The sequence below is a fragment of the Pieris rapae genome, chromosome 5, assembly GCF_905147795.1.
Source record: "Pieris rapae chromosome 5, ilPieRapa1.1, whole genome shotgun sequence".
Classification (NCBI taxonomy): domain Eukaryota; kingdom Metazoa; phylum Arthropoda; class Insecta; order Lepidoptera; family Pieridae; genus Pieris; species Pieris rapae.
This window is the reverse complement of record NC_059513.1, coordinates 9318279-9331612: the sequence shown is the minus strand read 5'-3', so window position 1 is coordinate 9331612 and position 13334 is coordinate 9318279. Positions and strand designations below refer to the sequence as shown.

General features: G+C 31.3%; 1 protein-coding gene across 1 annotated transcript; it reads right to left on the bottom strand.

Moving 5' to 3' along the window:
- Positions 1 to 11148: 11148 nt before the first annotated feature.
- On the bottom strand, positions 11149 to 13334 carry LOC111003601 (protein prenyltransferase alpha subunit repeat-containing protein 1). Its single transcript, XM_022274206.2, has 3 exons — positions 13102 to 13334; positions 12607 to 12995; positions 11149 to 12418 (listed from the first exon to the last, which is right to left on the bottom strand). Exons 1-3 carry the CDS (start codon positions 13176 to 13178, stop codon positions 11565 to 11567), a joined length of 1320 nt encoding a protein of 439 aa, XP_022129898.2. The 5' UTR covers positions 13179 to 13334; the 3' UTR covers positions 11149 to 11564.

Here is a 13334-nt window from a genome sequence, read left to right as displayed (position 1 = left end):
GAAGAAACTTAAGACTGGTAGGTTCCGATAGTTTTCGTATGAACTTTATACGAACATTGATTTACCCTTATATTTTCTTAGTATTAAATATGAAAAATTATGTTCTCGATTATAATAAGTAAGATTTAATAAATAACTCGTCATGACACGATAATCTTCTAATAAATGAATAAGTTTCAAGTATTAGTAATTAAAACGGTATTATTCGTTACAGTTCCCAGAGATTGTGCTTTTGGACTCCCCTTGTGCCCCAGCGGAGATAAGGTACTTTTAAAAGACTCAAAAATCGATTGTGTCTTATAAGTGTGTGTGTGGCATTTAAGAAAGATCACCTACTTATCTACAAAGGAAAGACTGGATATTTCTAAAATGTATAATCTATAATATGGTTAACTATAGTAACAGTTGAAAGCATAATTATTATATCTATGAATAATGGATGTTAATAAAATCATTTATATATTGTCATCATTGTGCCAAAATTAATATAAATTAAACATCAAAACTATAAAAACTAAAGTTTTTAAAAATATATGTCTGTCGAACTCTCGCTATATTATATGCTTCAACTAAGAAGCATATGATATAGCTTTTTCTAATAACAGCCTTATCACAAAATACTGCATTTCATAAAACACCAATCTGTCAAAGAGCCTGACAGATCTGTCAAAATGTAGATTATATTCAAAATGGTGTAGTGCAATCACGCCTGTGATACGTGCTGAGGAATCTCAAGCATTCTTATTCTGTGGTGGCAACGATAGGCTCCTGCAATTTTAAAGCTAGGAACCGCCGTCGATGCAGATCGTGCGCCGAATATTTTACATTTTATTCCAGTGCCCTATTTCTATACTGTGAAGAGCTTTATAATGTAATTTAATTAACAAGTTAATGCAGGTATTTCACAATTTTGTGCAGTTTTTCAATTCGTAACTACCTAGCTTTATACCAAAGAAGGAATAGATAATTTTCCATGTAGCAAAATGTAGACAAATGTTTTTTTGCATGTGCGTAAGTTAAGCACACGTATGCTAAAGGCAAACATTTAAGCAAACTGATATCTTAGTCTACGAGTATATATGAGTCTACGAGACGGTAGAGATATAAACAATCTAATAATTTCGTTTAAAATTGCATGTAAAATGTTTAAAAAAAATAGGCATGAGAAGAGGCAAGAGGTAAATACATTGTCTTCGCTCTTTTTACTCATACAAAGTGTGATCTGAGGGCGCAGAGGTGGTGGCGGCGATCTAGCGGTTTCACTCTGGAATGTGGAAGTTTGCTATTTCAACAAGTGAGAGGGGAAAGTCATCTGTCAAACATCAGAAAAATTTCAAAATCTGTTTGATTTCTATTAGGTAGCATGCAAAGTTCGGACCCCAAATTTGCCCCAACAATCTGCCGCCTTAGGCTCCAGCCTACTCAGCCTGCTAGTAATTACGCCACTGGTCCCTCATTGCATCCGTTTATTTGATAATTTTTATTTCATTGACAGGTAGGTGACAAGCTGTCTGATTGACACATGATGTCAATTTTTGGATTTGAGACATGCCGGTTTCCTCACGATATTTACCTACAGCGTACTAGCGAGTGTTAAATGCGCGCGATGACAGAAAGTAAAGAAACTACGTTCTCAGGGATGAGAATTGCACGATGAAGCTACTAGGCCTACACTATTTCAAATAGACGTTAATTAATTAAAATCTATTTTTATACATCAAAAACGAGATATTGTGATTGATATTTGCTTCAAGGTAATATATGAACATTCGTAAATCTGAAATCTCGCTTAAGTACCACTCAAACTTTTGCGCTGAAGCTTGCACTATAAAGTCATTAATGCGGTACTTATAATCATCTACAATATTAATTAATAATTCATTAAAAGTAAAATAAGTGCCGGAAATGCGTCTTTACTATTTAAATATTATTTAGTTTAAACAAAACGCTCATTATGTACAGATATGTAATGTGTAATCAGACTAAATAAGTAATTATTCAGTCTATTTGTACTGTTTTATAATACCTATCTTTTCACCACAGCTGATTATAATGATTTAATTATTGATAGTTTTTATGAATAAATGTGTAAGAGAATTTGTTAGAAATTATCTTTGACACTTTCTTAAGTGACTTATACAGTAGTAAGACTTTTTAGTATTATAGTCACGTATATTACACGGTAACAAATAGTAATTATAAAGGAAAAAAATATTTACAAAATAAAACTAAGTTCATCTGTATCTTCATAGAAATGCAATGGTTGTCTTACGTTTAAAGGCATTTCAAATTAAATACTCCTAGTATTTAATTTTAACATCAATATAACAAAATCTATATCATGATAACAACAAGTGCAGTTCAAGTTGATCCGATAAAAGAATGTAGGTTAAAAATTGATTTATATCAGTTGACAGAATGCTACAGTTTTATAAATTTCGTGCTTTTTGGCCTTTTACAAATAAACTTATTTGTAGAGATTTATTCGAGGAATAAAAGGCCTATGAAGTAGGATGAGAAAGAAAACATAGAAATACACCTTGCCTTAATGTAAAACGTACATTTTCGAACGTGTACGAATTTTCTATATAAACATAAAAATCTTACGAAAAATTTTTACATTCGTTTGATTCGTGGATAATTAAACACTGTTACAAAAAACCCGCAAGTCACCTCACCACTTATTCTTTGCTAAATGGAACTCCATAGAGTTATTTATGTCGGACCACTTTTCTTTTTTTAAAGTATTTATAACATATCCTTTGCGTACATACCATGGGCATGCATTATAATATTAATTTTCATACACACTACACAGTGTATTCATAATTAACTAATTGTCTTGGAGATACTATTACTGTCAATAAAGAAGCTCTTAATAACAAAATAGACTCGAAATAGAGATTGTATCTCTATTTATCTTCTAATATCTTCTGCATCTATTTTCATAATTTTTGTGGAAGTTATACGAAACAACTATTTACATCGCTGGGAATTAAATTGTTCTTACGTTACCATAAACAATTCGCATGTAATTGATACAAGTATTTTATTTTTAAATTTGTTTATGATTTCAAATTCAAGATAAATCAAATGAGAGAGACATACCTTTTCCTTTATCTAGACTTTGTTTTTATATAAAGTACCGAGGGTTATTGATAAGTTTGTTAATTTTGAAATTGTGTTCTGTCTGAACAATTTACGTTTCGTGTGACGTAGTTATGCAACTTTTTATACCATGAAAATTTTCTATTTGTTTAAAAGATTGCAGAGAATGTATACATATTTGAAATTGGGTAACATAATATATTCTTTCACAAAAGCAGTTTTTACTTTTAAAATCTAAACTGTCAAATCTTAATGCATAATTTATAAGACAAGTGTGCTTCGCTAAAAATACCCCAAGGCAGGTGAACACATTAAATATTCTGAGTAATACCGGCTCTCAGTTCGCTTGCGTTCCTTGCTAGGTCACGTCTCACCTATTAAAGGGGTAAAGTGGTGCTAATCAATATAACACTGTCAAATGTATAGTCAAATGTTAGTCTGATAATAGATGTAATTAAAATACTTAAACAAAAACATCCAATATAATTACTAATTTAAAATCCTAGAAATTTCATGACTATACCTAAAGATTTTTATTAAAAGAATCATATCATTAATTAATATACAACACGTAATACAGATTGCATCCATTATTTGAAGTATATTAAATATAGAAGAAAAGAAAAGATTTTCGAATATCATCGTGATAATCTAAAGTCAAACTATTGTATAATACGTAGATTGACATTTAACTGTGTTCTAAGATTATAATTTGAATTTCGACGAGCGTTAGGCAGATTTTTATATATTAAACAAACAAACAACTGTACATGTTTTTAAATTAAAGGTACTTTTATATTTATTTCATAATCATAATATGTTTATGTCAATATTTTAACTTGCGGTCATTAAATTTTTAAGCGTAAAACGCGTTTAGCGTAAGAAAGATTAAGTAAAATACTGCCTCACTTTTTAATAATAATATAATGATAATAAATACATATATTTTATTTTTAGAAAAATTGTGGTTAAACAGCGTATATAAACCATACTGTGTTACATACACCACTGGGAATTACTCAATTCGAATTCTCTCTTATTCCGACATCAAGCTTTAAAATAAAAAATATTTCCGCTTCCCGGTAGTATTTCAGTAAATTATAACTTAGTTTTAAATATCAAATTAACTTAGTTTTAAATGATGGGATCATTAGTAGTGCAAATAAAACGTCATTAAATATAAGAGTCACTTCACTGGAAAATGCAGCGAAATATCCTGCTTCCTGGCGATTTATGTTATGTACTGTCACGTTTAATGCCCTATTAATTTCAAAGCATTTTTCAAGCTATATAGAGCAATAATTCCAGTCGAAACATACAGAACCACTGACCTATTTGGCTTCAAAAACGTAAAAAAGAATACAAAGAAATGGTTCGAACACAAAATGCGAAGACCAGAATATTTGCGTATTCATTTGAATGGTTTTGTTCGCGTGCAGTTTTAATTGAAACACTTTCAAATCAAATCAAACGTTGTCTTTCGCGTTTTCATTTACTAAATGAAAAACTAAAAGCATAGAATCGTATAATCTTGAATGTACCATAGTGAATTTAAAAAAAGAAGAAAATCATGTGTTTGAATTAATAATAATAAACTGTTGATTTTGTACGTATAACTCGCAATAGTTAATACCAAACTTGCTAAAATATGCTATTTATAATAAAATTAACATAAGTAATGATATATATTTATAAACATATTTTTCATTAATATAGAACAAAATTCAATTAAACAAACCAATCTGCAGCTCTACAAAGCACTTGTGACATATCCCGCCCACGCGAAAGCGTAGGCTTTAACATTGTGATATTTGCGTTTATCTAGCAAAGGTTAAAGTTACTTTAAACGTTTACTAATTTGCTCGAGCATCAAAGGGCAAGGACATCTTGATATTCTTTCATACAAATGTCGCATTTATCGTTTGTCTTATAATTTGAAACAGAATAAGTAAAGACGACATTAATAAGTTTATTTCATCCACGAAGTTGTTTCGAATTACTAATAAGATCAAAAATTATTCGTTCCTCGATATTTATGCATAAAAATATCTCGGGAATTCTATTTTTTTTTTATTTAAATCGTACGAGCCGGTATGAAAGAGCGCTGTTGTCTTCGGGGAAATCTAACGGGTGCCTCGGTTTTCGAAGAAAAGAAATAAAGAAAATGCCTGATTGCTATCCATTTTATTTCGTAACTTATTATTGTATATAGTATTCACAATTAGTACATAAAACAACTATTACTTGGTTACATAATATAACAATATCATTATGTGATATGGCATAAAAAGTTTTTTTATTTGATAAAACACCATACTTATACTAAAATGGTATTATAAGTGACAACAAAATTTAAGACTTTCTTGCTTGATCTATGTGTTTTGAATTTAAATGAATTGCTAAGAAATATAATGTAAATTTTTAGTCTTAAATACCGTGTAAGCTTTTTTAATTAGATATTCTTGTTTATGGGTTAAGTTAGTGATGAATTTTAATTATTATCTTTACACTAGGATGAGTTCATTGCAATTCGTAACTATGATTATAATGTCGGAATTAACCAAAGAGCCTTACATATGGACTCAATAAGCCTGCGGAATATGTAAGATAACCAGGGATTTGACATTTAATTATGATTTTTGATTAAGATTTTTAATCTGATATGCTGTTTTTAAATAGTACTTGAAATACTACTTAATACTTGTAAATCCAATGTATAGAAGTCGTTCCATTGCTTCATGAAAAATTAATATTCATAATACTTGCGTGTTTCTTACGAAGAAATTCTTTATGAAAACGTTGAATAGTTCCAGCTATAACTGCTAGTATTTTAATCGATTAATTCGAAATTTCAAAGAAATCTCGGTCTGTTCTATAACTTAAAGTTAATAAATGTGGCTTTGTGAAAACAAATCCATATAGGTTTCTGACTGATTCCACGTACTGATTTCGTATAGCATAACTTGTATGGTAACAGAAACATTTATAAATATCAAAACGCAGCTATACGTAACAGTTTCGATAATTTAGTTACTAAAATCGGTTATAGACTTGAGAGTTTTATGCAAATTGTCTTAAAGGAACGTTTTCTATGTGAGGTATTGCGTACGAGTGCTTTCTGTGTCAAATTATGCGCTACAAATCACAATAACTAATAAAATTACGTTTCGTAGAAAACATTTTGTATTGTAATAAGTGTTTAAAATCGATATGTATATCAACAACACGATAAGGCGATAAACATGGTAGTTCTTTTATAAAGATCAGAATGAGTATAGGTTGAATTAAATAATTATGAACACTATTGAATACTAGTCAAAAAATTCCTAAGGAAACATAAATGACAATTGTTAATAAAATATTCATATAAGTGATCAGAAGCAACGGTCAAGAGTGTATTGTTAATTTAACGTTGTTATATTAATTGTACAATTATCAATGTAGGTTATATAATGCGAATGGCACTATTATTTGGCACACGCAGCCCCAGTTTCCCCGACTGGGGCTGCGTGCGCCAAATAACCACACTCGACGTGGTAAGTGATCGCAATTGCTTGTAGTGCCTCGGGCGCGTACAAATTTGCTCAGAGAAGCGCGATATACGCGTGTCTTGCGCACCCTGAATGTTAATGCATGTGATACGGATATAATTACTTGCACATTGGCTGAATCCACAAGAATTACATTATTCAAAGTTATTAGGTTTAGGTTTTTGTTATAATTTTAGTTCAATTTTTATATTAATAAGTTTTCTAATGTAAAATTATTAAGTTACCCTCTAAATAGGAAATAAATAAATATTGTCAATACTGTTTGAAATTCATAATAGATACCAGCATCATTTTACAATAAATTTGTAGTGTATAGTAAATTGCAGCTCACAATATTAACGTGAGCTTTCAACTTATGCGAAATTATATGAATCTACAGGTCTGTTATTATCAATAATAAAAAAAAATTGTTTTAGCTTTTAGTTTTATAAAATAAATATATAAATAGATTTAGTTACCACGCCAAGTCAATAATACAGATGTCGATTTTATAAGTAACGAGCTATTATTATAAACCAAAATTAACGCATTCTATTGATCACAAATAGCCAAAACCACAATTCCTAACTAAAGCAAATTTATTCGTAAATCTACTGAATAACGTGCAATTACATAATGGTAGGCAATATTAAACATAACGTCGCTATAGTAAAGCCCCAAATGCAATGGCTGCAGAATTTAGAATATTGAGCTTTAGGAGAATAAATTGGAATATTCAGTTTGATTGCAGGTCGTTCAACCTGTTTCTACTAATTTATTTTCATCAGACAGACTAAAGTCCACTGGCTGTTTGTTTTCGAATTTTGAATTATCATCTCGGGTTAGTTTTAATTGTATTTCAAAAGTTAATTTTAATTTCATCCGTTCTCTATGTCTTATAAAATTCGTGAAATGTTTTGCAATATTACATAACGATTGAGTCCTCGCGTCAATTATAATAAAAGTAAATTACTTCTGTACTTGCTTTACATTTTACGAGTCTCTTTATTTATGATATTATAAAAATAAACTGTACACTCGTATAATTAAAATTACATTGTACATACTTGTCAATCCTACAAAAACTTTCAACTGTGAAATTTATATGAAAGACTGTAGCACTCTTGCTGACCTAGTTCTTTTGACTTCACTAGAGCGCGAAAATATTTTTCATGAAGCTTTATGTCTTATATTACATATTAAACGATCATCTTATTGACGTATTAGCCAACAATTGAATCGGAAAATATTGGTATATAGATAAGGGATAAATAAATGGTTTATGTAAACACAAATAGTCTACGATCTTAACCGCTACGAAGTTAGCTACGATCGCTACGAAGTAGTCTTGTAACGATTTAAAATTTAAGATTGTTCCATATAACATAGTTCTACAGTGTAGGCGCGTCCATAACGACAGTGGCAAGAAACAAAGAGATTGTTAAGTGGCGCGAAAGTTATACTACCTGTGACGCTGAGCAAGGACATGGTGGGACGAGTGGCCGTCTGGCCTGGCTGGCCCGTCGACCCGAGGCGGTCGGCGGGGCCGGCGCCTCACCGGCCGCCGCGGGGCGCCATATCTCGCACACGCGCGCCCGGCTCTTCGCGGCCCGGCGACCGACTGACGCCCGGCTTCTCCCCGCCGAGCCATCAACCTACAAACCGCAGGACATGCCTCCGCCGGCCGGCTGCCCCGATAACGACATTTTCACTCATCGCATCACAGACACGCACATACAAACATCCTCTAAAAGCACCACCGACCGCACGCAGCGCGCCACTCGCTCAACGAAAGCTCGGTGTGTCAGCTCGACTCGTAATAAGGCTTCGAAAGCGCATCCACACATTTTTACGTTCACGTAGAGCGCGCATGCGCGGTCGGGACGTCTTCTGACATCACCGGCACCCGGATTATTTTCGCCCGGCGAGGTAAATACCCTCACATCGATCGAACCCGGTTTAACTGGATGCAATTATTGCACTGGCCTAGTCCTAGAACGATGCAGATACTAACTGGTTTATAGGTAACTGAGCTTTTCTCGCCTTGAGAGATATTGTAATATATTATTGAGTCAGCTGCTTACTACTGATCGAGAATAAGTAAGTAGTTAAATTATAATAGATTTTTGTCTATGAATTTCATGAGAAATACAATTACATATATGTAATTCTTATCTACTTGACACGTGACAAAAGCTTATTGAAACACTTAAAGCCATAATCAGTAATATACTATCTACAAGATACATTGTATTTAATTTTTATTAATCAGTAAACTTTAATGAACTAGAACTTCCACTAGCAAATATATTCTGTTGCATGTTAATTCTTAAACTATCAAATATTAATTTTATACGCCAATCGGTGGTTCCTTTTGACCTTTACTTCCAGATCATGCTTAATAGCAGAACTCTACAGATACCCTAGACGACAATTAAACATCTCGTTGTAATATACATAACTATTAATAATGTATAAATAACTGTGTTTGTAATGTATGATGTAGTACTACATAAGAATTTCTGTCTTATCACTTTTCGAATATGTTGGCAATGAAAATACAATAAAGAGGACAAAGGCAGACCTTTTACAAAAACGAGCGACATGTCGAAAATGCCTACTTAGTTATAATTGGAAAATTCATTGCACGTAGCCTATAAGCGAACACGTAGGCAGGCTATTTGCAGTTTCCGGTCGCGATGCTTTTGCACTTACGTGTTATTTTCTTGGTCTGTTACTAACTCGCTAACATATAGATATTTTTCGATATAAATTATTTATACATGAATTGGTACGTTTAACTAAAACACTACAAGGTACTTAAAAATAATTCCTAGAATTCAATTCTATCAAAGTATAAAATTAATTATTATAGTAAAGCAAAGCTAATCTTCCTACCTCTGTTAAAGGAAGCTCGAATAAGGATAGAATATAGGTGTATGTTTTCTTATTTTTTACTGGTTTTTATATTTTAAAGAATATTCGTATACTTTGCATACACGAGTAATAAACATATTCGCAAGAAACACTAATTACAGTATTTTTCTTTAAATTACTATTCATTCATATCTACATTTCAAAATTGTATAAAATACACAAACTATTTAATAATTTAAATATTATTTAATGTAAATTTTTCGTATTCTATATTATTACATGTTAAAAAATATCAAGGATTTGAATCTATATCATTTAAATATTTCAATCTACAAAAGTTTATTATGAAAACTAGAATCAGTAAACGCAGGAAGCCATATAAACTACGTAACTTATACTTAAATACTTTTCCTAAACTTTTCGGCTGAATTATAAAAGTATTTACAAACTTTCATGAAACTTATGTAATATTCGGAGTTAACAAATCTTCGTCAATGAGTTGTAGGCAATATCAGTGATGTAATTCGCACGTGGTGTCAGCGCTGAGCGTCACTTGCCTGCTTCCGATTTTCCACGGAAATACTCGAATACAATATCGATCGGGAAACGCGGGACGCGGTTGTGACGTCACCAGCGACACATTTCTTATTGTGATATATGATATTTCTTTCACCCCAATTTCTACCATGCTAGGACACATTAAAGTACGTTTTGCAAGATACAATCGCTCCCTTGATCTATTCTGTTAAGAACGGAAGGTGTTAGCGCGTATAAAACCTCCTGACCCATATAAGGGGCAGTAACAGAAGACTATGTAATGCGTATGCAATTTTAAAACGTCCTGAATCCTGATAGTATCATAAGGCTTTTACATTACATTGGATACCGCTAGAAAATCTTTTTGTAATTATTCTGAATGTTTATTTTTGTCATAATTTTAAAAAAAGTGTCCATAGAAAAGAATAAACAACTTATTGATTCGTTTTTATTAAGCTTATTGATTGATCTCTTTAGAGTATATTTAATCATTTTCAGGGTTTGGAAATAAGCACGCTATTTCAGCCACGGCCTATATTCGTTGTGTTATTGGTGATAATGATTTAGAACGCATTTAAACTAACGCTTATCAAATAAGCCACAACAACGCTGTGTTGATCTTAATAAAGATTCCAAAAGATGTATTTTTTATATTATTATTACTTCCTTTGGATGGGGTCTTAGATATACCGGATTCCTGACGATGTTACCTTCATCGTACGATCAAGTGTTAATTGAGCGCATAAAAATAACAATCCATTTCTTTTCCGGGATTTCCACGGAATAGAGGGTTACATATTTAAAAGCTATGCTCGCATGCTCAAGTTATTAAACCAACACTGCTCAGTGAATATTACTTAGTTGCTTGTTGTATTAGTGATTGATTTTTTTTAAACTATTAATTTATATTGTTTTTATACTATAAGTAAAATTACCTCTCAACAAGGCTTTATATTTGGATAAATGTCTGTATTATAATAGCTGAAAACCACAATGGTTGATAAATAATGAAACTTCTAATTAAATAATGCCAGACACAACTGGAGCAAATTTTGTTATGTATCAAATTAGATAATCAAATCAATAAGACGCATGATAAATCCAGTACAATATAGTTCAATATAATAAAAAAAACATACATTATATTAAAACAAATTTATAAGTATGCATAAATAGTACAATAATAATTCTAAGCTTCAATATAAAATCCATATAATACAAAAGTTGTAGGAAACGAGCAAGTTAATCTACAGCAACATAACCCTTGAGATTGTTGTTCAGAAACGATCTAATCTCTCCAGGAATTTATGGAAAGAGTTGTGTTGGCAAGATTTCCCAGCAACATTTGATGTCAAATTGCAGAGCCCAAATCCAACCAAGATTTACTAATTGTTCAAATATCTTAAAACTGAAACAGCTTTTATATTGCTCTATCTCAAGGTATGAATAACAGTTGTATCAATCTTATTTTACAGTAATAGTGATGCTGGTTTAGTTCTCTTTTCTATTAAATTACATAAGATTGTTTAATCCTTGAATTAGCTTCAAATATTTTTCATGTCTAACTGCATGATTGTCTTCTATGCTTTCTTGTATAAATTTTTTTTCATGTTTTATTATTACTTGAAAGAGAACACTTTTATACAAACAGTCACCATAAGATCGAATTACCTTTGCCTGCTTTTGTTTCAGATCAGTTGTTTTACAATATTTACAGCTTTTTTTTACAAGAACTCCATTATGTCGAAACAAACCAAAATGATCATACATCATTTCAATAATTTCATGCAATATAAAGCGTCTATGATACCACATACTCTCATGATGTTTATAGAATTGGAGCAGCTCACTATTAAGTGTGAGTTCATAGCATAGTAGCTCAAATTTTCTACATAATGCTATACTGTCAACATTGCAAGAACAACTATTATTATAAGACAGCAAAAACTTCAATAGATTCTCTTCTGAATATGAAACTAAGTCCTGTTCTGATGCTTGAATTGTTGTATCTTTTGGAAAATTATTAGCAAGGAGACAAACAAGGACTTTGCGAAAATTTATATCTAAAGAGTTCTCAAAAGTTTTCCAAGACAAGTTACTTAGGTTGTAGATATTTTTTATACAAAACTGACGATAATGGAAACAACTGAAATCTGAAACATGCTTTGACATCCACCTTTCAGAAAAGTTATATTCTTTTACATATAATGCATGCATGTCATCTTGCTTCATGATGTTTTTTAGCTTGTTTATAAACCATAAGCGATGACTCCAGCTATGGTAATTATTAGGACATTTGTCTGCTGCTAAATCACATATACTTAGTTCTGTGTTAATTAAACTCTCCAAAGTATTTATTTGGTGATCTGAAAAATGAAAAACAATCGTTTATTAAGAATATTGTAACATTATGACTTAAAAATTTCTATACACTATTTAGGCATTCCTATATTTTATATTTTTCACTATTGTTATATTAGACTGAAAATATGTTATGATTCTATGTAAATTGTATAATTGTACAGACTAAGAAACATATATGGATATAACCTACTGTTGCAATATGTTCCTAATATCCATCTTCTGTATGCAAAGGCATCATTACATTTAGGTTTTCTTGATAAAACTAATCTTGTAAATTTTAATTCGGATGATTTGTCAAGTAGAAATTCTTGGACCATTTCTCTTCTTTTATTCCATAATACACAGAGATCAGGATTGATAAGGAGGGTGACATTAAGTAATCTTAATAATGCTTCAGAATCCAAATCTTGTCTGCACTTCTTATGTGTTTTAAAGCATGCTTTATCCATTAGTTCAGTATAAGAGTGCAAATAAACTTGTTTCACGCACCAGGACTCCAAACCCAGGCAATTTTCTATGCACATCACGGGCGACTTATTCCTAAAATTCGTGTCCACAGGAACAATATCGAAGGCATATCTGAAAGGTATAAATGGTAAATGTTGTAGCTGTAGTGTAAACAACACTTTCGTTTTCTTTAAGTTAACTGGACATAAGCCAAAATATGAACAAAAACTATACTCACAACTCAGCTGTTTTCGACAAAATATTATGCACATCTTTGATGATTTTTTCTACCAGGGCCTGTTTTTCATCAGCCATTTTAAATAATTCTTAACCACATTTAATATAAATGTATATTTAAAAATTTGCCCCTAACTGAATGATTAACTACTACTATTTTTCACTTTCATTTCATTTGTATGTTTTGGTTTCATTATCTCTTTCTCACCAATTGTCATCAGTCAGTATTCAGTA

What these genes read in the sequence shown, in the direction of transcription:
- LOC111003601 (XM_022274206.2), bottom strand. Translation starts at nt 13,178, where the DNA reads ATGGCTGATGAAAAACAGGCCCTGGTAGAAAAAATCATCAAAGATGTG. An exon ending in TTGTCGAAAACAGCTGAGTT is followed by an intron (nt 12,996 to 13,101) that starts GTGAGTATAGTT and finishes TATACCTTTCAG; the next exon opens with ATATGCCTTCGATATTGTTC. An exon ending in ATTAGGAACATATTGCAACA is followed by an intron (nt 12,419 to 12,606) that starts GTAGGTTATATC and finishes TTCATTTTTCAG; the next exon opens with ATCACCAAATAAATACTTTG.